This window comes from Eumetopias jubatus, unplaced genomic scaffold (assembly GCF_037043125.1).
Source record: "Eumetopias jubatus isolate StellerSeaLion01/CBP00866 unplaced genomic scaffold, mEumJub1_p1.0 scaffold_7, whole genome shotgun sequence".
NCBI classification, from domain to species: Eukaryota; Metazoa; Chordata; class Mammalia; order Carnivora; family Otariidae; genus Eumetopias; species Eumetopias jubatus.
In genome coordinates this window covers 122,711,750-122,732,698 of record NW_028274813.1, presented here as the reverse complement: position 1 = coordinate 122,732,698, position 20,949 = coordinate 122,711,750, and the positions used below count along the sequence as shown (strand labels likewise).

General features: G+C 58.9%; 1 protein-coding gene across 2 annotated transcripts; it reads right to left on the bottom strand.

Annotated features, from left to right (window-relative positions):
• Positions 1 to 1,738: 1,738 nt before the first annotated feature.
• On the bottom strand, positions 1,739 to 20,381 carry MAN2A2 (mannosidase alpha class 2A member 2). Of its 2 annotated transcripts, none has more exons than XM_028122185.2 (24): positions 20,306 to 20,381; positions 19,860 to 20,062; positions 18,886 to 19,035; positions 18,074 to 18,331; positions 17,858 to 18,002; positions 17,568 to 17,739; positions 17,025 to 17,152; positions 16,637 to 16,810; positions 16,027 to 16,213; positions 13,578 to 13,755; positions 13,067 to 13,269; positions 12,668 to 12,850; positions 12,381 to 12,495; positions 12,087 to 12,154; positions 11,771 to 11,936; positions 10,955 to 11,191; positions 10,599 to 10,721; positions 10,164 to 10,278; positions 9,780 to 9,913; positions 9,487 to 9,628; positions 7,074 to 7,207; positions 5,107 to 5,301; positions 4,832 to 4,942; positions 1,739 to 4,349 (listed from the first exon to the last, which is right to left on the bottom strand). In XM_028122185.2, exons 3-24 carry the CDS (start codon positions 19,015 to 19,017, stop codon positions 4,197 to 4,199), a joined length of 3,453 nt encoding a protein of 1,150 aa, XP_027977986.2. In that variant the 5' UTR covers positions 19,018 to 19,035; positions 19,860 to 20,062; positions 20,306 to 20,381; the 3' UTR covers positions 1,739 to 4,196. The 2 variants fall into 2 exon arrangements, with proteins under 2 accessions (XP_027977986.2, XP_087881063.1); XM_088024937.1 differs by lacking the exon at positions 20,306 to 20,381 and adding an exon at positions 6,788 to 6,862 and having other exon boundaries at positions 19,860 to 19,976.
• Between the last annotated feature and the right edge of the window lie 568 nt (positions 20,382 to 20,949).

Below are 20,949 nucleotides of genomic sequence, written 5' to 3'. Positions count from 1 at the left end.
ATTTTCCTTTTAGCCCTGTGGTATCTTCAAGTGATTCCTCAGCTCTGTTTTCCAAATCCCTCTGCACCAAATCCAGTGTTGGAGCTCCAACACGTAGACTCTATTTCAATAAAGTACTATTTGGGGCTGCTTACATTTTGTCCTGTTTTTCCTTGCAGCCGCTTTGCTTTCTCGTCCTGTGCTCCTCACTTGGCCTGGCTCTGGCCTCTCGGCATTCCTCGGTCACTCTCGGTCACCTGGGTGTCCTACACGGACTCCGGCGCGGCTCCTGGCACGGCTCCCCTCCACTGCTCTTTCCCTTGAGCTGTGCAGCTTCCCCTCTGCTCAGGGCCGTCGCTGTTCTCAGCTCTGGGTCAAAAGGAGAGTTCCTCCGGTCTTAGGAGGACTACGCTTTTGCACCGTTAGCACCTCACTCCCCATCCCAGGGCACCAGGAGTTGAGGAGGCAACAGTGCAGGGGTGCTCACGCCTCTGGTTTCAATGCAAGTCCTTCAGCGTGCCGACAGGGAACCCCCCCCCCCCCCCCCGCCGCCCCGGAGAGCTCCTCAAGGCTTCCACACTCGGTGCTGGGTTTTAAATCTTCAACCCTCTCATGTTCCAAGGGCTGGGAAGTGCTCATCTCCCACCCACCCCACCCCCCCCGAGTCTCCTGTGCCCACGGAGTTCACTTTCAGTTCAGGCTTATCTTCAACTGCGGGGCGGTGTCCAAAGTCAGGACCCAGACTGGACAGAGATGCTCTGCAGATCCCCTTGGTCCTGGTAACCATTAAGAAGTTCTGAATTGATTTCCCACAGACCCTAAGTAAAATCAGGGTTTGTTTTGAAGGATCTGGCCGCCTCCTCCCTCGCCTGTTCTTGCCATGAGACCTGCCCCTCGAAGTGTTTATGTGTACACATTTTTGTTAGTGAAAAACAGAGATCTCAGTTTTGGGCGGTGAGCCTCGCTCCCACCACCCGGACTGTGCTTCTCCTCCTCCATGAGGGCGTGAGTGCAGGTGGCCGACTGCTCTGATGGTGGGGGAGGCAGGTGAGCTTTCGCTGAGAGACGCCATTCTTTCTACAGGTCTCTCTGCCCACCCCCCAGGGAAGCTGAGTCAGAGCACAGTCCGTGCCTGGCTCAGCCTGCACAGGGGGCCTCGGTTCTTGGTTTCGGTCCGCCTTCCCGGTGTTCCTTTCTTTGTGGAAATGGGGTAGTTCTAAGTGGCTGGAGGGGTGCAGGAAGGAAGAGAATTCTAGTTCCAGGGGTTGAGGTTGCCTCTGTGTCATGTCCTGGTTCTAATTATGATTATAACCCTCAGAACGGAGGCCTCAGTGCCAGGGCTCCGTGGTAAAGGACTGCTGCTTGCCTTAAAATCATAGGCCCATTTCCAAACTACCGTGTGCAAAAGAATCGCCTGGAAGCTCGTTAAAAATGCAGATTCTTTGACTGCTACCCTCAGAAATGGGTTCAGTAGATGGTGCCCCGGAATTGGGTTTCCCTCCCACACACAACTGGAAGGTCTGTCTCTGGTTCTTGTTATAGGGCTGTCTCAACGAGGCTCGGTCTCTGCTCCATGGGCCCCTCATCCCCACATCCAGGCTGACGGGCAGCCCTCGCCAGGACAGGCCAAAAAGCTGGGCCTGAAACAAACACTCCTGGTGATTCTGGACCACACCTTGAACACCGCTGCCTGGAGTAGTTTTAAAAAGGCCAGTGTGCGGGATTAAACATTGCTCTTGGCAGATGAATAATTCCATGGTACATCTAAGACCTCCAAAGGTAAGAGCCTTTATTCTGCTCATTTCCTGGGGCGGTTTCACAGAGTCTCCCTTATCATTTGATTACAAGACATGTGATACTAGCAAATACCACCTACTGTGACCTAACTGCTTAGTGTCCTTTACTCATAAGATTACAGTTCCTATTTACTGAGCTCCTCTAGGTACCAGGCACTGTGTGCTGAGCACCTCACATTGCTAATCTTATTTCTTCCACAATGATTTAGACAGGCTTCCACGTGCCCTGGCGCGACGCTGGCAACAACCGCCCTGGATGATCTGGAAGAACTCTTGTTGTTCGGGGAGTGACTGAGCAGGCCCAGGGGACCCTCTCCAAGGACCCCAAAGCAAGCTTTTCTCCTGGAGTAATTAACTCATCAATATTGGAAGTGCGGCAAACATCTTCTCCCAATCTGTCATTTGTGTTGTAACCGTGATGTTTCCCATCATACACAAACTTTCAATATTTTGGGGTGGTAAAATCTGTTTATCTTTTCCCTTATTAGATCTTTTAGGTTTCGTGTTATGTTTAAAACAGAGTCTCCCACACCAGAGATACAATAATCTCCTATATTTCCTTCAGTAATTTTGTAGTTGCACTTTTTTGGTTTCTTCCCTCTGGAACTAATTTTTGTGGCAACCATGAGCTACAGATCCAACTCTTCCTTTGAGGGCCCGTTGTCTTAAACTCCTATTTATTAAACAATCCATCTTTTTCCCCGACTTCAAATGCTCCTTTTGTCCTACTAAGTTTCCGTCTACCTGGGGGTCTGCTGCTGGACTCTGCCTTTTGTTCCATGAGCCTGTCTGTCTGAGCCCACGCCAGGTCACAGGGGCCACTCCTGGGCAGTCCTTCACTCCCTCAGCACTCCCCGCCCCCGACTCACCAGCGTCAGAATTACATATTCTCACATATTTACTCTTCCACATGAACTTGAGAACTTATCAAATTCCCAAAGTATCCAACCATGCTGGAATACACTGAATTTATGGGTTGATTCAGAGAGAACCGAAATGTTTCCAGGAGCATCATGTACATCATCTGTGTCCGCTTACAGAATGGTCTCAGTAGATCTCCCGCTGACTCCCTTAGATTTTATAGGTCGGCCGTGCTATCGTCTGCAAACAATGACAGTTGTAATGTCCTCTCCTTCCCCTGGTCTCCTGCGGGGGTGACAGTGCCAGGACACTGCTAACGAGTGTCCTAGTTTCCGACGTGTATGGGAATGCTCGTGGTTCTTTAGAATGTCATTAACTGCTGGTTTGTGATGGAGATTTTTTATCTAGATGAGGACGTCTCTCTGTAATCTTAACTTACTAAGATTTTTAATGAGGGATAGATCTTAAACTTTACCAAATATTGTTTCAGCATCTATAGAGACTATCGGAAACCTTTCTCTATTAATCGAAGCTGAAACGAAGGCTGATGAGCAGCCGTACTGCCTAATGTATGCTATGTACCCCTAGTCCCCGTGCCAGGGCTCAAACACTTCTGCAGAAGGATGAACCACCCCCCATGTAGGGATGGGGCTGAAAGCCTTCTCAAATTGCTCGCACTTATGGGCGCTTGGAGGCTCCACTTTCTTTCCGGGGAAATGAAGTGTGCTAGACCAAATGCCCCCAGGATGGGAAGGAGCTCCCGAGGACAGTGGTGTCCAGAGTACAGGAACCAAAGAGGGGTCAGGGAGGATGGAGGACCCCCCCCCCCCCACGTCCCTGCCACCATCCCACACATCAACACACACAGACCAAGTGCCTGCGATGAGGTGGGCGGGGGGTTTGGTATCTGAAGCGTCCTCTGAGCTCTGGCCATGACATGGTCTCTCGAGAGTTCTTCCTGCCACCCCACAGCCCCGAACCGGGGCGTGCAGGCCAGGGAGCTCTTGTGGCGGAACGGTCACAGAAAGCAGGGATTCCTCCGCCGCCCCAACGCTAACTCCGGGTCCCCATCCCCCTCCTCCTGGCCGTCACCCAGCTCCCGCTGGTCACATCCGGACAAGCAGTCCCTCCGTAACCGGGGGGTCCCCCTAGAGCCAGGTCCTGCCCCCAGTGGCCCCGGCGCTGGGCTGCTACCCATTCAGCCCCCGCTACCTGTTCTGACCCTGCTTCTCCACCATCCCGTCATGGGACAACGATGGGTGCTTGAGCCTGTGCCCAACTGGGCGCCACTCATAACCCAAAGCTGAGGCCGGCACCGCGCACTCTGACCCAGGGCCCTCTTGCCACGATCTCACTAGCATCTGCCCTGTCTACCCGACACGGGGCTTGGGGCTGCCACCGGACACAGAAGCGACGAGAAACAGAAAATGAGGGCGGAGCCCAGCGTGTCACAGTTCTGAGAGGTAGATCGGGACAGAACTCCCGTCCGGTTTGTCCAACCCGACCTTGTGTAAGAGGCAGTCTCTGTGGATGAGCTTTCTCTTCAGGCCACAGGGAGCCTTAGCCCAAGCGGAGGCGGAAGGTGGCGATCTCCATGGGCTCCAGATAGACGTCAGTGCTGTTGGAGGGTGAGGCCAGAGGGTACAGTAACGTCAAGGAGGTCGGCTGCAGGAAACCCACATCCAGGCCGTGGAAGAGGCTCCCCAGGGCCGCCTGTGGAGAGAACACGGTACGGGGGCTGTGCTGGGCGCTCTTCCTCTGTACGCCCTGTCACCTCTGGAAGAACCTCATGGAGGCAACATGGTGCCTCCCTGCACTTGGGTCCTTGAGGACCACGTCTGGGTCCACTCTGGACCCGCCGGTGCCCACACGGGCCGTGGCACGTGAGGGCGCCTATCAGCACCGGCTTAAACCATGAATAGAGCTTAGAAGTAGCAGCATGGTGCCTTTGGGGGTTTTCTTTCTGGGGTTTCCCGTCTTGTCTGACAGTGGCCTCTGCTCATGGAGCACAAGCCTCCAGCTGTATGCCTCGCCCCGGAACGTGCCCCCACCAGGCCTCGCTTGCTTTTTTCTCATCGACAGCTTCTCCCTTTCTCTCCAAAACGCCCTGGAGGGACCCCCACCCCCAGTCCCACCCTCACTGCCCACCTCACGCAGCCTTCCCATTTTCCTGCCCATACCTGGGCCCCGCTCACCTTGCCTTGGCTTGTGGTGCAGTTGAAGCCCAAGTTTTTGGCCTCAAGGCCACAGTCGAAACCCTTGCGGTGTAAGATGAGCGCAGTTTCCGCCGAAGGCAAGGCATCCTCCTGGGTGACAGATACACAAGGGGCGGTGGGGGGGCCCGGGCCACTCGGGGCTCACAGGTGGAACAGCACTGCTACCCAGCAGGCAGTCCCGGGCCCGGGAGGAGTCTGGGTGAGGAAAGGCTAGAGCCTGGCCCTGGAGGTGCAGAGCTGAGCGGGACACTCACCTCGGCCTGCAGCGTACGCAGGTTGAGCAGGTGGAAGTCACAGGGCAGAGATGAGGCCAGGGGATGAAACGAGCGGAGACTGGGGCCCGGGAGCTGCCTCTTGGCTACAGGCAGGGCAAGCACTGGGGTATTCAGGTACATGGAGGTCAGGTGGCTGAGGAGGGACGGGTAGCTGGTGGAGCGGCCATCTTGGACCTGCAAGGTTGGCCCGAGATGCAGGTGAGGGGGGGGAGGGTAAACGCACGCCCAGGTCAGTTCCTCTGGAAAGAGCGTCCCCGATGTGTCTGGGAGGCTCCAGGACCCTTCACACACATGTGGCCACTTTCCATCTCACACAACTTAGAAAGGACTATTTACTAGGCCCTCTCTCGACTTTTGAGGGTTTTTGCTTCTATGACATCTATGACAAGCACACACCCCATGCCCTAAGCACCATCTCCCGTCACACAGATTCTCAGAATGAGGGAGGAGAATGGGAGTCAGACAGGTGTGTGCTTCGCATGGATGGAGGGAGTACTCAGAGTGACCCTGCGGTTGCACGTACGGGCCCATGTCCACAGCACCGGCCCTGGTCCTCGGGCCCAGGGCCCCCCCCACAGTTGTGTCCGCCGAGGACTGCTGTTTAGGTGGCTGGCCTGGACTTCCTCTCAGATGGCCACTTGTCCACAGTCCGGGCCTCTGTCCCTACCACCACTCTCCTTCCGGTCGCCCAGAATCTCTCACCTCCCCCTCCCCCGACCTCCGTCCCCCGCTCAGCCGTGTCCTCACCTCCACCCACAACCTCTCCCTCCTCCCTCCTCACTTCGAGCCACTGACATTTCCTGCTTGAACAGCCTTTAAACCATCACCCGCCTCCAATCTCCCTGAAGATCCACCCTGCTCCTGCTGTCAGAGCGACATGCTCAGGGCAGAGCCTTCCTGGTCTCCCTGGTCCCCCCCTGGCCTCCAACATAAAGTCCAGAAAATCTCCCACCAGCTGTCCCAGGCCCACTACAGTCTGCCCCAAACAGCCCCTGACTTCACGCTAGCCCAGCCACGGCCACCAGAACTTTCTGCAAAGATACAAACACTATACCTGCGCTGGACAAGAGAGTAGCTGCTAGCCACTTGTGGCCACGGGGCACTTGAAACGTGGCTGGTACGAAAGAAGAACTGAATTTGGTACTGTATTTAGTTTTGATTCATTTAAATATTCACACGTGGCTAGAAGCTACCACACTGGACAAGCAGCTCTACTCTAGCTGAGCGAACTCACTGCTGTTCCCCGTTCACACTGTCTCTCTTGCCTTCCACCCGTGCCTCGGTTCATGGGATTAGATCGGACCCCGACTGATCACAGCTGCGCTTGGCTGACCTTTCCTCCAGAAGCAGTCCTCTGTCCCCCAGCTCACGACGTTCTCTCCCTCCTCAGCACCAGGGGGTATATTTCTACCTTAGTTCTACACACAGAGCTTGCCCCCCTGCCCACTTCCCCCAAGCGAAGTCCTAGAGAGCAGGGTGAGTAATGCAGATGTTTGTGTCCCTCTCAGGCCCAAAGCACAGCGAGTGCTCAGGATGTCCTCGGCGAGTGAGGACGGAGCCACAGACTCGGGGGACTGAGTGGCAGGCTCTGTCATCCGCAGGCTCCAGTGCCAGTTACGACTCGCTAATGCTAGTTCAACACCCCATCGCTGGCCCTTACCTCGAGGTTACTGCTCCTGCTGCTCTGAAAGACCAAGTCCCTAAACATGGCTGCCAGTTTGGAGAAAAAGCCAGGCTGGTGGGGGCAAAGAAAGCCATGAGATGAATGCGGCCGGAGCAGAGAGGGTTAGCGGACGCGGTGGGGTTGGTGAGATGGAGCAGCAGAGCGTCAGACTCACTCCCCACACCCCCGGAAGAGCCCTGTACTACCCCTCGCCCGGCTCTAGCTCTGCCGCCCAAGGGACCAGCCTGACCTGGCTCCCGGGGGAGAGAGGCCCGGAATTTACCTCATTGCCCAGGGTTCGCCGCTCCAACAGGAGGCGGAAATGGTTGCAGGTTCTCTTGTTGTCCTTGAGCCCTTGGCCCAGACCCCGGTTGTCGTCCTGCATCAGCCGTCGGTCCAGGATCACCTCCAGCTGGCCTGGGGACGTTAACGGTGAGCCCCAGGCCTGCGACCCCCATCCCCAAGCAGATGTCGGGCTTTGGAAGAAGAAGCCCAACCACAAGCCCCGAGGGAAATGCCCGGTGAGCTCGCCGGAAGCAGTCACTCGGGAGAGGACGCGCCGTGGGACCTGGGCTGGAAGGGGGCTGAGTGAAGGGCCAGAGTCACAGAAGAGCGAGCAAGAGGCCCAGAGCGGGCAGGCGGGCGCTGTGCCTCAGGACTGGGGGCAGGCCGGGGAGCTCAGGCTGGGGACCACATCTGGACTGGCCACTTCCACGAAGTAAGCAAGCGAACACAGAACTGCTCTGGGAGGCCCAGCGCTTGCTGCAGAAGCCTGAGGCCACGCGGCTCGGGCAGACTTTTGCTGTGACTAGAACATGCCCGCCCGCCCCTGCTCTACACTGGGACGGACTCCAGCTCGGCCGCCGCATCTGTCACATGGGGAGCGCGGACGCCAGGCAGATGGCAGATCAGACACAAGCTCACATTAGGTATCACCGAGGGGTGCCCGGGGGAGAAGAGATGGCAGATGATCGCCTAGGCTTTCTTGGTAAAATACATGCTTGGGGAAGGGGCTCACCGCAAAGCTGACATATGTCAGGGTGAGGATTTTTCCCAGCACCTGTTTTTTTAAGAATCTCCCGAGGGAGTCTACTCAGGTGGCCCTCTCCCTCTCCCCAGCCCGATTCTGACTTCTGTAGTTCCTAAGTGTTTCTACCCTGAGCAACCTTTTTTGGAAAGGTATCTGGAAGTCCTAAAATGACCCCATGAGTATAAAACAATAATCCTGGGGCGCCTGGGTGGCTCAGTCGGTTAAGCGTCTGCCTTCGGCTCAGGCCGTGATCTTGTCCTGGGATTGAGCCTCATGTCGGGCTCCCTACTCAGCAGCGGCGGGGGGGGGGGGGGGGGGGTCTGCTTCTCCCTCTCCCTCTGCCCCCTGCTCGTGCTGTCTTGCTCTCTCTCTCACATAAATGAATACAATCTTTAAAAAAAAAAACAAAACAAAACAGGGCGCCTGGGTGGCTCAGCTGGTTAAGCGACTGCCTTCGGCTCAGGTCATGATCCTGGAGTCCCAGGATCGAGTCCCGCGTCGGGCTCCCTGCTCAGCGGGGAGTCTGCTTCTCCCTCTGACCCTCCTCCCTCTCGTGCTGTCTCTCATTTTCTCTCTTTCTCAAATAAATAAATAAAATCTTTAAAAAAAAAACAAAACAACAACAACAAACAATAATCTGAGCACCCTGTTTCCCTAAAGGCAGAGAGAACCAAGGGTGGGGGGACACCAGGCTCAGCTAGCAGCCAATGGCACAGAGACAGGCAAAGTCTGATAGCAGGGTGACCCTGGGCGAAGGGGCAGCAGAGACACACCCTTTCAGCAGGGGGTCAGGCCTCCAGTGCCCCAGCCACCGGCCCCCAGCACAGCCTGGACCAAGTGCTCTTGGCTTAGCCCTGCACAAAGGCTCCAACCCAAACATGAAGATCTGAAGGCCTCAGAGGCCAAGTGCAAACTGTTCCCTTTACCCTGAGGACACAGAGCCACCTCAGCTTGCCCGGCATGCCCAGCTCCAGCCCAGTACTCCTCATGGCTTTGTTTCAATTCTTAAGAACGCCATTCGCCATTCTCTCTTTTAATGACCGTTAGTAAGTAAACACTATATATTTTTCTCCTTTGCTAAATCTTTTTTAATTAAAATTTTTTTTTTTTTTTTTTTTTTTTAGAGCAAGAGAGCAAGAGGTGGGGGAGAGGGAGAGAGAGAATCTCAAGCAGGCTCCATGCCCACCACGGAGCCCAACATGGGGCTCAGTCTCACAACCCCGAGATCACAACCTGAGCCGAAATCAAGAGTCAGACGCTTAACCGAATGAACCACCCAGGCGCCCCTGTTAAATATTTCATTATAACATCAAATGCACTTTTCCGACTGTCCCTACTTCCATCCCTGGCCAGGAAAAGTGGGCTGCACAGCTCAGTTAAGAATCACCGTTCAGTACCCTGGTGCTTCTTAAAGGGACCCAACAGGACCCCCACCCCCAGGTCACCTCCATGGCTGCCTCCACTAGGGGAGAGGGTGACAGCACACGTCTGCCTTCCTGCCATGCCGTGTGTGACTGACAGGAGCTGTTAATGTTCTCCAAGCACGGAAGTGACGTGGACTGGAAAGGGGTGGGGCCCCCTGAGAGGAGAGGCCCTGGGACAAAGATGGGCTTCTGCCTCGTCCTCCACCCTCCCCATAGCTCCCTAGCTGCTGCTCCCCACTCACCATCGTGCAGGCTGGAGACCCCCAGGGCCTGGGCGGTGTGCAGTGTGAGGCGGTTGTGTGCATCCTGGATGTAGGCCATGACTGGCATGGGGTAGAAGTTGGCTTGCAGGGGCAGCTTCTTCAGATAGCGCCGGGGCTGCACCTGGGAGGGGCAAGCCAGCAGATCAAGGGCGTCCGGGGAACCATTTGGGCCCGAGGGGTTCCCAGTCTGAAGGAGCCCCTGATCACTCTTGCCTCGGATTCCTCTACCTCCGTCAGGGCAGACTGGTGATTCCCAGGGCCCCGGGAATCACCTGAAAGCCATTGAGGTCCGTGAAAAAGGCACCCTGGCTGTCAATGTCTGTGTGGATGCGCAGGGCCAGCTCCTTGTTGACGTAGTCGCGGATGTCCACCAGGGATGACATGTCCAGAGACAGCCCCTCCACCCCTGGGCAGAAGGACAAAGGGAGAGCATGGAGAGGCCTGAGAGATGGGCTGGGGGAGGCTGTGCACAACCCCCTGGCAACTCCCAGCATTTCTGGAGGGCCTTCACTGCAAGAGAATTAACGTCATCCCCGTCTCAGATGATCCGTTTGCTGGGAACAGACGCATGAGCAGACAACGGGCAGAAGGAAGAGCCTGGCATAGCCTGTGCAGCCCTGACCTTTCTTCTGACCTTCCTCATCTGCCGGGCTCACCTGGCAGATTATATAGCCGGACCACCTGGCGGACATGCTCGTAGTAGGCAACCACCTCGGAGAAGAAAGGGCCTTCGGTGACACGCAGCACGGGGGGATCCTTGGGGACGTAGGGCTGGGGACAGAGCAGGCGGCAGCTGAAGCCACAGCACAGAAGGTGGAGTGGGGAGGTACCAGCCCAGCGTTGGCAGAAATACCTGTTCCCAGCAGGCTCCAGCCGGAGACCCCACGCTGAGCTGGCCCAAGGCCCCAGCTGACGCTCCTCGGCCCACCCCACCTCCCAGGGGCAGCTCGGGCAGAGCCGCCGGCAGGCAGGGATGACCCTGGAAGAAGGCTCGTGTCCCTCCCCACTGCCTCAGTTCACAGGGCTCCTCGGACCCTCCGTTAGCAGGGCCTCCCAGGGCCTGCTGGGTTTTTGAGGAGTCTTTACGGTACCTGGGCCTCCCCATCAGGCAGGAAGAGGTAGGCTCCACTCTTGTCTTTGGACGCGCGGGTGCCATAGACGAGGAACTCCACGTCCACCCGCTGCTCCTGCTCCTCATCCACCCTTCGGATGCTCTGCCAAAAAACACAGCCCTGACCCCTGGCCCCACACCAGCATGTCAGGCCTGCCCCCTGGGAGGGCATGGACGAACTTCCCCCGAGGAGCCAGCCCAGCTTCCCCATGCTGTGCCCCGCCCCTCCCGGAGCCAAGACAGCCCACTCCGTGGCCCCCCTGCCAGTCAGGCGGCAGCTCAGCTCCGCCCCACCGCCAGGCATGCCCTCCCCAGCCCCCCGCCCCGGCCCTTTACCTTGAGGAGCCCGGTGAGGCCTGAGAACCAGACCTGCATGTAGCGGTTGCTGAGGGCGAAGTCATTGGCGCCCGAGTCGATGATGCGCAGAGGGAATGTGTCCTGCCTGCTGACGGACAGCTGCCGGCCGTGCAGGTAGACGCGCACGGAGGACGGCAGGGTGCGGTGCCCGTCCAGACCCAGCTGCAGCTGCAGCACGCCGAGGCCCAGGGCCGGCAGGCGGATGGGCACAGACACCTGCCGTGGGAGGGGCGTGGGAGGGAGGGGTGAGGGAAGGAGTGCCGAGGGAGGGAGGGGTGAGGCAGGGCGGCCCACGAGGCGTGGGCATCCGTTCTGGGAGCGGGCCTGGGATTCTAGGCCTGGGGCGTTCACTTCCTCACTGAGAAAGTCCGAGCAAATGCTGATACCTCCTGGGGCCTCGGTGCCCGCCCCCTCCCCCCCCAACTCTGAAAGTAGAGGTGACATCGCTTGCCTCTGGTCAGACTTCCAGGAGTCTCACATGATACCTGAACAACTACGAAGTGGGAAGCGCACGTTAAGCTTTCTGTAAACACTTGCTGAATGAAGGAAGAGCAGGGCAACCCAGCCCCCGTTTCTTGCACTCTCCTACCCACCAAACTTCGCCTTCCTTTCGAAGACAGACTCAAGTCCCAGGAGTGACTGTCCTCTGGGCAACCCCCTCCCCAGGACCGCTGTCCCCAAGCTGGGCAGGAAGCGGGAGGGTGGGAGGCTGGTGTCACAGGCAGAGTGAGGCCCTGGAGAGAGGCCCCGGGTCAGCACCGAGGGCTGGGGCCCACCCTGGGGGCCCCCACTCACCTGGTAGACATCAGCGACCATGTTGGTGGCAGAGCTCCAGTGTGCGCTGATCTGCACAGCCAGGGGCTGACCCTCCTCTGACAGGACACGCACCCGGGGCGAGCTGACCAGCAGGGACACCACGCTGAGCCGCTCCTGTTCCAGGGGGTTGAAGAGCACCACATACCTGCAGGGAGAGGCAGGCTCACCTCGGAGGCCACTGCTCCCAGGCAGTGGCACCCAGGCCGAGTCCTGTGGTGCTTGGGCAGGTGTGGGCGGGAGATGGTGTTGGGAGCCAGAGTGGCTTCGCCTCTGCGCCTGGCCTAGTCGGGCTCACCTGGGTGAGGAATCCAGCTGGATCACCGTGCGCTCCGGCAGCGCGTCGTGATTTGAGCGGGTGTCATCCTGGGATTAAATGGGTGGGAAGGAAGAATCGTCATGCGTCAAGCTCAGAGCCTTGTCTCCTCCCCAGCCCCTGCCTGTCCTGGCTGTGGACCACCAGCCGCACTGGGCACCGATCTTTCACTCCAGGGCAGGCGGGAAAAGAAGAGCAACACCCTCATACTGCAGCTCTTGGATGGGATTGCACACTCCCGAGAGCGCCCCGAGCAGATCGAGAAGGGGGGCTCACCATTTGGAGGAAGGGTGCCTCGGCATCGAAGTGGTAGGTCTCTTTGTCCCCCAGCACCAGATAGTGAGCTGCATTGATGATGACCTGCTTCAGGTTGACAAGGGAGCGCAGGAGCCTGGGGGGAGAGGGGGCATGGGGTGGGCATGGAGAAGACAGCCACTGACAGACCGTCCACCTCTCCAGCAGGAAGAGCCCTCGGCAGGCCTGCCCACTGACTGCCCAGCTCGGCCTTTCTTTAGGACAGCGGGCCACGGCATGGATCCAATGCGGAGGAGGAGAGCCCCCACCTGACGCCATAGTCTGCCACGACGGCCTCCTTGGCCGTGCCGGTGATGGCATCGTGGTGCTGGAAGAGGCCCAGAGTGCGCCGAGCTTCCGTCAGAAGGGCGAAGTTCGAGAGCGGGTACTGGCTAGCCAGTCCAGAGCGGCGGGCGTGAGCTACAGCGAGGCTGTACAGTATCTCTGCCCCCCTGCCCAGAGAGAGAGGTCAGTCAACCTCCTGCCCGTACAACTCCCAGGCCGGCCGCGCTCAGCAAGCCCCGCCCCCTTCCTTCCACCACGTCTCTGCCTGCCTTGGTCTCCAAGCCCTTCCGGTGCATTCTGAGCCAATCCTCATTAAACTCCTCATTAAACCCCAAAGGCTGATTCTCCTCTCTCTGGCCTGGAAGGGGGGGGGTGAGTCTCACCGCAGGTGGGCTTCCAGGACCCGGTCCAAGCTCTTGTAGAAGGGCCGGGAGGTGTAATAGCCGGTCCAGTAATGGTCCTCCCGGTCCGCATAGGAGAAGAAATCCCCGCTCAGCACAGGGAACCCTGGAGGCCGGGCCCCTGGCTCCACCCCGGTCTTCTTGTACAGAGCGTCAAAATAGTCAGAGAGGGTGCCAAACTGGGCCTGTGGAGACCCCCAAACCCGCTCCCATCAGTTCCAGACTTTCTAGGAGTTGTGACCCCGAGTGCTGCAGTTGGGCGCCAGGAGTAGGGACTCTGCCTACGCACAGGTAGTCATGGCACCTCCTACCCAGCTGGCCCGCAAGCAGACGTGGGGGGGGCGGCCAGGAAGGAATTCTGACATAAAAGGGAGACCCTTGCCCAAGAGTCGGGCACAAACCCCTGCCCTGGAGCTGGTAACCTCCCAGGCCAGGCTGCAGCACTGCAGAGGGACCCCCCCCAACCACCCCCCAGCTCGGCGCCCCCTCCCACCTGCACGTGGAGGTCAGGCTTGCTGTTGAGGAAGTCAAAGAGCCGCTGGTAGTTGAAGAACTGGGCATCCCACTCCTGGGGCTTGTCGTATCGGAAGTCGTCCCCCAGCGGCACCAGGAGGACATTGCTTCGGAACAGCCGGGACTTCTTCCGGTACTGGTCCAGGAGCAGCGTGGCCCTGCGGTGGGGGGGTGGGGGAAGAGGGCATGGGCCCAAGTGGAGTCTGGGCAGAAGAGGAACGGAGCAGAGCCGGCCTCAGAGGGCCCCTGAACACACCCAGTGAGGAGTCACGGGGCCTGTGGTGGGCACCTCCCGGAGTGGGAAACCTGTCGCCGGGAGCCCTGTGTTCTCTGGACAGTTCTGACAACCGGGGAGGTCTTCCTAGGCTGGGCTGCAGTTTCTGGCTACAGGTCCCAGACTCCAGGGCGGCCCCTGGACACCACGCAGAACGCAGCACTCCCCTCCCCTGGGGTTCTCTTTCAGACGTATGCAAGACGTCCTCTGTGCCTTCCCTGCCGGCTCCGCAAGCCCAGCTCCTCCGTCACCTGGGTCCCTCCATCCTCAGTGGTTCCCCAGCACCCTGTGCCTATGTCCCTCAGAGCGCAGGGCCCAGCACTGGATGCAGGCATCCAGGTGGGCCACCGGTGTGCGGGCGCATCAACAGGGGCGTCTTTGGCAGCCCTACGGTCACCCCACGGGGCTGATGTCAGCCAGCGTGCATGTTTCCCATGCCTGTGGTTCAAGTTCCTTCTCATCCTGAACTTTTCCATGCTGTTTTCTGAGGCTAAGGGGGGAACTTTACGTTTATATCCAGTAAATCTCATCTGGTTAGATTCGACCCACATCACACACCACCTGTTGAGATCTTGTAGGATCACGATCCCGACACTCCAGCTTCGCTTTGCCCACCAGTGAGCAACACGGCACACCACCAAAGAGCCTAGAATCAGAGCCAGACTATGCCAGCTCCACATGGACTAGGCTGAGTGACCCTGGGCAAGTTACTTAACCTCTCTGGGCCTCAGTTTTTATAAAATGAGAAGAATGTCAGTACCTACCCTCCTGATGTTATGAGAATTAAAACAGACTAAGCGAATTAATATATATATTAAACACCTAGAACTGTGCCTGGCACATAGCAGAAACTATAAGCACACGTCCATCATTTTTTCAGTCGAGTTACTCGTAAAAATCAATAGAAAAACAGAGCCTTGCAGCCTCTCACTAAAGCCCCTTTCTCTTGGGGCGCCTGGGTGGCTCAGTCGTTAAGCGTCTGCCTTCAGCTCAGGTCATGATCCTAGGGTCCTGGGATCGAGCCCCACATCGGGCTCCCTGCTCCGCGGGAAGCCTGCTTCTCCCTCTCCCACTCCCCCTGCTTGTGTTCCCTCTCTCGCTGTCTCTCTCTGTTGAAAAATAAATAAAATCTTAAAAAAAAAAAAAAAAGCCCCTTTCTCTTTTCAGACCAACCTAGTAATTGGCACATCGCGGGTACCATGGTTCAACCAGCCACTAATCTACTTAACCGGGCTGATCCAGCTGGTACTTTTCTACTTTGCTCTCGAGAGAGGACTCCTTGAACACCATTTCCCCCTAACTTCTCAGCCTACTAAGCCTTTCAAAGGAGAAAACGTAGTTACTCTCGTGACTTGCCCTCCGCAAACCTGGGCTGGCATCTCTATGTCACAGATGTGCTTTGGGAAATACCACGCCTCAACAGCCCTAGATTTTTGCTTAGAATCGGCATTCAGACTTCTGGGTTTCAGAAACAAAAGACCACTTTCTTTCCCTTTGGTCACATGTTTCACCTCTTGGACATCATGGAAATCAGAGTTACTGGAACATAAAAACCAGTTCAACTTGTTATAAACTCAAGGCCAGTCGGCTCCGGCCAACCCACTGTTCTAGGTCACTCTTAACCTGCCCTTTCCCAGTGAGGGGGTGCTGACTTCAGCAACAGAGACATCTTTAGGGGTCCCTAACGACCCTCAAGAGGGCAGGTGTGCTTTCTCTGAGGCTGGGGGCCCTTGGGCAGGACTGAGTGGGATTCCAGGTCCACAAGCGCTGGGGATCCTGGCCAACTTTGGGCTAAGGCAGGATGCCTGCACTAAATGAAGACATATTAGGCCACAGGGTGCAAGGAACTTTACCTATTTTGAGAACTGTTCACTTGTGAGTCAGTCAACCGGCTCTGGCTGGGCAACATACTCATTTGGGAAAATAAAACCATTCTGGCAAAGGGGGTTCCCTAGAGCAGCTCTGGTTTTCCAGGGAGGCTCAGAAAAGGTGCTGCACCTTAGCGGCTGTGGACCTGAACTCACCACCTGTGCCCACCCCCCATTCTACAGAGGTACAACCCGAAGCACCCCCGTGCAGCGGAGCCTGGAGCGAGGCCAGGTCTCCTGGCTCCTCCATGCAGCGAAATGGCCTAGCGCAGGCCGGGGACAAGTACCTCTCGGCCACGTTTGCCTCTGTGACGGCCCGGGGTGGCACCTTCCAGGGGCAGTTGATGCGTCCACCCGGCAAGCGTTTGAAATCAAACTGGCAGCAGATCTTGGGATCCGGGCCACAGGTGTGGGGCACGTCATAGCTATAGAAGGGCATCATGTGGCAGAAGATGTCTGTGTTGGAGTCCGAGTCTGGAGAAGACACAGCAGGCGGTCAGCCCCCAGCAGGCAGCCTCTGGAGCCGGCCCCAGGGGTGGGTAGCAGGGCGGGGATCTGCTCCAGCTACGGGAAGCTCTGACATAAGGTGAGGCCTGAACCAGACCTCAGGCTGCAGAAGATGTGCAGGCCGAGGCTTGGGACACAGGGAGGGCTCTGGAGCCCACAGCTCCTCCAGCGGTGGGACGCTCAGACCCTCAGTACAGAGAGCAGGCCCTGCAGAGGCCAGAGGTCAACGTGACCCTTGACCTCACCTGAAGGAGGCGAGCACTCTGGCTGTCTGCACTAGTGCTCACTGGTGTGCTCCGAAGGACACCGGGGCTTACTTCTCGTCCCCCTGTCCTTCCCCAGGGAGAACTGTGACCCCCCCCCCCAACCCTCCACCCTACCTGGTCTTACCCCAGGTCTGCCTCCACATGAACTCCAGACTGTGGGTGGAAGCAAAGTACTTTTTGATGGCATAATGCACCCTCTGGATCAGCATGCTGGTCAGGTTGGCACGGCGCAGCAGGTAAGGAATGGTGGAGCTGTGTCCAAAGGGGTCCACTGCCCAGCCAGAGCGCGGGGTCGCACCTGAGGACACGGGAGCCAGAGGTCCTGAACACTTCAGGACCGGGCCTCCTGGCCCTGGGGGGACCCAGCTTTCTTCTTGCCATCACACAAGGCCCAGGCTGGGGGCATCAGCTTACAAAGGAATCCCCCACCCCTACCCCTGCGCCTCACAGGCCCCTGCTGTGCCCTAGGCCCAGCTATGGGAGCAGACTCTCATTCCTGAGCCCAGACTCACCGAGGTTTCTCTCCAGCCACTGGTGTCCCTCAATGAGCTGGTCAATGAGCGCAAAGTAATGGGAGTTGGCCTCGTCCGGCATGACCCAGCCTCCTGTCACAATCTCCAGCTGCCCGTTTCCCACCAGCCTGGAGCGAAGGACGCACACTCAGCACGGGGCGGGGATGCTCTGCCCACTCCTGCCAACCAGAAGATGCCAGGACCTCTGCGCGCCGGCCTCGCCGAGCCCGCTCACCCGACCCCAGGACCAACAGAACAAATGTGCACTCTCCTCTCCCCCCACACAACCTCCACGCTGTCCGGGCCCTGCCTCTCTCTGGACCTCCGTCTGCGCTTCCCGGGGCCAGGCCCCGTGCTCCTTCCTCGCTGTGACTCTGCTTTCTCCCCACACCAGGGACTGTCTTCTTAGCCTCGGTGCCCCCTCTACTATCACTCCTCCCTGCCCTGCTCCCCCTTCCACCCCGGCACCCACAGCTTGGCCTCCGGCTGCTCTGGCACCCATCCCGGGGCCCAGAGGGTAGGGCCTCCCCAGTGGACACTGGCCTGCGGACAGCTGCTTTCTTTTGGGCATTGATGTTGTCCCACCACTTGGCAAAGAAGGAAACTTCTGCCCAGAGGAAGCGCCGCCGGGGGTCCTCCTGCAGCTTGGACACCATGCTGTTGAGGATGTGCTGGGTTTGCTCCGTGTAGTACTTGTCAAAGGTCTTGATCCAGCCTGGGGAGCCAACACAGGTCGCCTAAGGACGCCAGCATCTCCGTCAGCCCCTCCCTTACCTCTGCCCCCGGAAAGCCCCCTGCACAGCCCAGCTCCCAGGGCTCTGCTGGGTCCTCACCTGGGTCATTGTGGGAGTGAGGCACCACGAACACCTGCAGGTCTTCAGCGTCCCAGTCGTGCGGGCTGTAGGAGATGTCAAAGCCTTGCTTCCACACGCCGCCATCCACATTGTCAAAGGGCAACTCCTCCGATATAGTCAGCATCTGCCAGGCCAGGGAGCAGCTCAGTGCCCATCCACAACCACCAGAGCTCCCCACCAGCGCTGATCCCCTACCTGCAGCTCTGGCTTCTGGCCCCAGCCCCCCAAAGCAAACTGGCAGTCTTGAGGGGAGATGGAGAAGAAGCTGGGCCGGGGCTCTGGGGGCACCACCCAGGAGCCATTGGCCGTGTAGTAGGGCAGCAGGGCGGGCGGGCCCTCCGCATTGGCTGTCAGCTCCAGCACCGAGTCCTTGATGTGGCTGATGATCTCATGGTTCTCCTCCAACAGCTGCTCCAGCTGCTCAATGCGGTTCTGGAGCACAGAAATTTGGCTCTGCCAAAACACCAGAAAGCAATCACCCATGGCTCCTGGTGCCACAGGGAGGATCTCTGCATGGGGCCCACCGCCTGAGGCCTGACTGTGATCCTTCCCTCCCCAAGTGCAGGCAGAACCAGGAGCCTACAGACCCGGATGGCTCTGGCCAGATGAGGGAAGATCTGCAAATCACTACAGAGGACCACAGTCCACTTGGCTGGGGAGTACCCTCACGCCCTGGCTCCCAGAAGGGCGAAGATTTCACCTCGCATGCCTACTCTCCACAACCGGTGTGGCCCGTCTGGAGCACTGTGCTGACAAGGACTGCATCCGGGCTTAGTGGGAAAGAATGCCGCAATCCCTTAGCAATGTCTGCCAAGAATTCAGGAGGACAGACCGGCAGTACACGTTTCTCCTTCCTTCTTCCTTTTTTGCTACCCTTGTTTTTATCTTCGCGTGTCTAGAAAATCTGCCAATCGGGAAGAAATGTTCCTATCCTGGGCTGACACTGACTCTCGACCTGAGCTCAGAGGACCTGTATATGAAGAGATTAGCAAGCAGGCATGACTCACCCGGGGGAAGTTCCCGCCATTCTGGTGACGGGTGGGATCATGCTGCACTCGGTCCAGCATGAGGTACAGCGAGAAGACAGCCACACAGAAGATAGCGGCCCCACATACTGTCACCTGCTTTTTCAGCTTCATGCTGGCCTCCACACACACCTGGCAGGAGGGACACCATATGCGGCTCCAGCAGGCAGAATCCCTTTGTTGGTCTTTCCACCAAATGCCCCAAAGAGTTCCTGAGTGCTACTCTCAAGGAACACCTATTTGCCTGACTCCGAAGAAAAGCGAGAGTCTAAGCACCAAATCCCAACACTGGCTGTGGAGCCTCCTCTCTTGGCTGAGACACGGAAAGCGCGAGGAGCACATCTGAAGCACGTCCTGCCTGGTCCTGGTGGCAGCTCAGGCCCTAGGATGCAGAGGATGCTCCTTCCCAGGGTAACACGACTGGATAACAAACGTCCCCGCTCTGACTCCAGAGTGCACCACACAACCTCCTGATTATGACTAGCTTCCTGTAGAGCTTGCCTACAGGAAGGACACAGCCAGTCAAAGGGGGTGGGTGTCCAGCCTGCTTGGCCACGTGCTTCTAGTTTCAGAGGACTAACCTGGGATTTAGTTTGAATTTAAAGAAACGGACAGGGAAACCTTTCTTCCTTTTGGATCACGCCGGTGCTCACCAGAGAGCGCCTGGCACAGCACCTCTCTCATTAAGAAAAACAGAATGAGTCTACAAAGCTGCAAGGGCAGCTTGTGTTTCTAACATCCAGCGGGCCCTGCGTCTTCTCCCGGCTAGTTCAGATTCCTACAGTGGGTAACTTTCAGCTTTTGCTTCTAGAGCACCTGGCGGACCCCCTGGGAAGCCAGCAGTGATTGGTGCCCAACGTCCCCTGGCTAGGGAGAGGCTGGGCACAGCTGCTCCGCTGTGGGGCAACTTCAGAGGACCAGGGCCCGCTGCCACCGCCCGCGGGGCCCCCACTTGCCTGCTCCCGCGGAGGGAGGCCGCTAGCTGCTGGGCCGAGCGTGGGCGGAACCGCCGCTCCGGAGACTGGCTCCTGCCCTGGGGCCGAGGACCTCTGTCGCCTCTGTGCGTCGTGCCCTACTTAGCACGATCTGATTCCGCTCACAAGCCTCCGGGCAATATTTTTAGCCCTTGGAGGCTGGGTCTAGGCCAAAGTGGGTGGAGCTGCGGGGAGAGCGCTGGGTCACAGGGTGGGTAGGCACCTGCCACCGGGTCTTCGGTGGCCCGCCCGCCGGCCGGCCCAGCCCCCTCCCGGCCCTCCCGGCCCCGGGGACCGCAACGGCAACGGCCGGGTGCGGAAGCGCGGGCCGCCTCCGACCCGAAGCGCCGCTCGCGCTACTGCCGCCCACCCCGGCGGCGGCCCGGGGCGCAGCCGGAGCCCTCCCCCGGGTCCGCCCGGCGCGTTACCGTCCGCGGCCGGCCTCCGCGCCGCTCCGGGCCCCGCCGGCCGAGCTGCGCCCCTCACATCCCCGGGGCCGGCGGCCCGCGCGGAGGCAGCGACGCAGGCGAAGGCGGGCGTTCGCCCAGCCGTCGCCGCCCGCTCCGCGCGCCGCAGCCGCGCTCCCGCGGGGCCAGGGCCGCCCGCACGCTCCGCTGCGCCCGCCCCGCGCCCGCCCTCCCGCCTCCCGCGGCCGCCCGGCTGACCAGCGCGGGGGGCGGAGACAGCCGCGCCGCGCCCCCTCCGCGCCAGCCCCGCCCCGCCCCGCCCCGCCCCGCCCCCTCCCGCCGGCCGGGCGCCTCCCGCGCGCTCCCGGGCGCCTCCCGCGCGCTCCCCGCCGCCGTCCCGGGGCGCCGGCAGCAGGGCCGCAGCGCGCAGCCGCAGCCCGGGCCCGGCCTCGGCGCGCTGCGGAACCTCCGCGAGGGGCGCGCAACTTTATTTTTCTGGCTCTTACTAGCGTTAAGCGCATTGCCAAGCAGTAGTAGAAACATTCCTCCTCCATTTCAGCTGCCGAACGGTGAAGCCCATTTTCCGGGCCCGCCCTGTTCCGCTCCGGGTCGCCTTAACTGGATGCGGCTACGCTCCCCAGGCCAAGGGGTGCTGCCTCCCGTGG

Bases quoted from the DNA above. Each gene is read 5' to 3' on its own strand.
- MAN2A2 (XM_088024937.1), bottom strand. From the start codon at position 19,017: ATGAAGCTGAAAAAGCAGGTGACAGTATGTGGGGCCGCTATCTTCTGT. The intron at 10,722-10,954 runs GTAAAGGGCCGG...GTTTTTTGGCAG, and splicing joins GCCTCACCGGGCTCCTCAAG to AGCATCCGAAGGGTGGATGA. The intron at 7,208-9,486 runs GTGAGTGGGGAG...TAACGTCCCCAG, and splicing joins GGTCTCCAGCCTGCACGATG to GCCAGCTGGAGGTGATCCTG.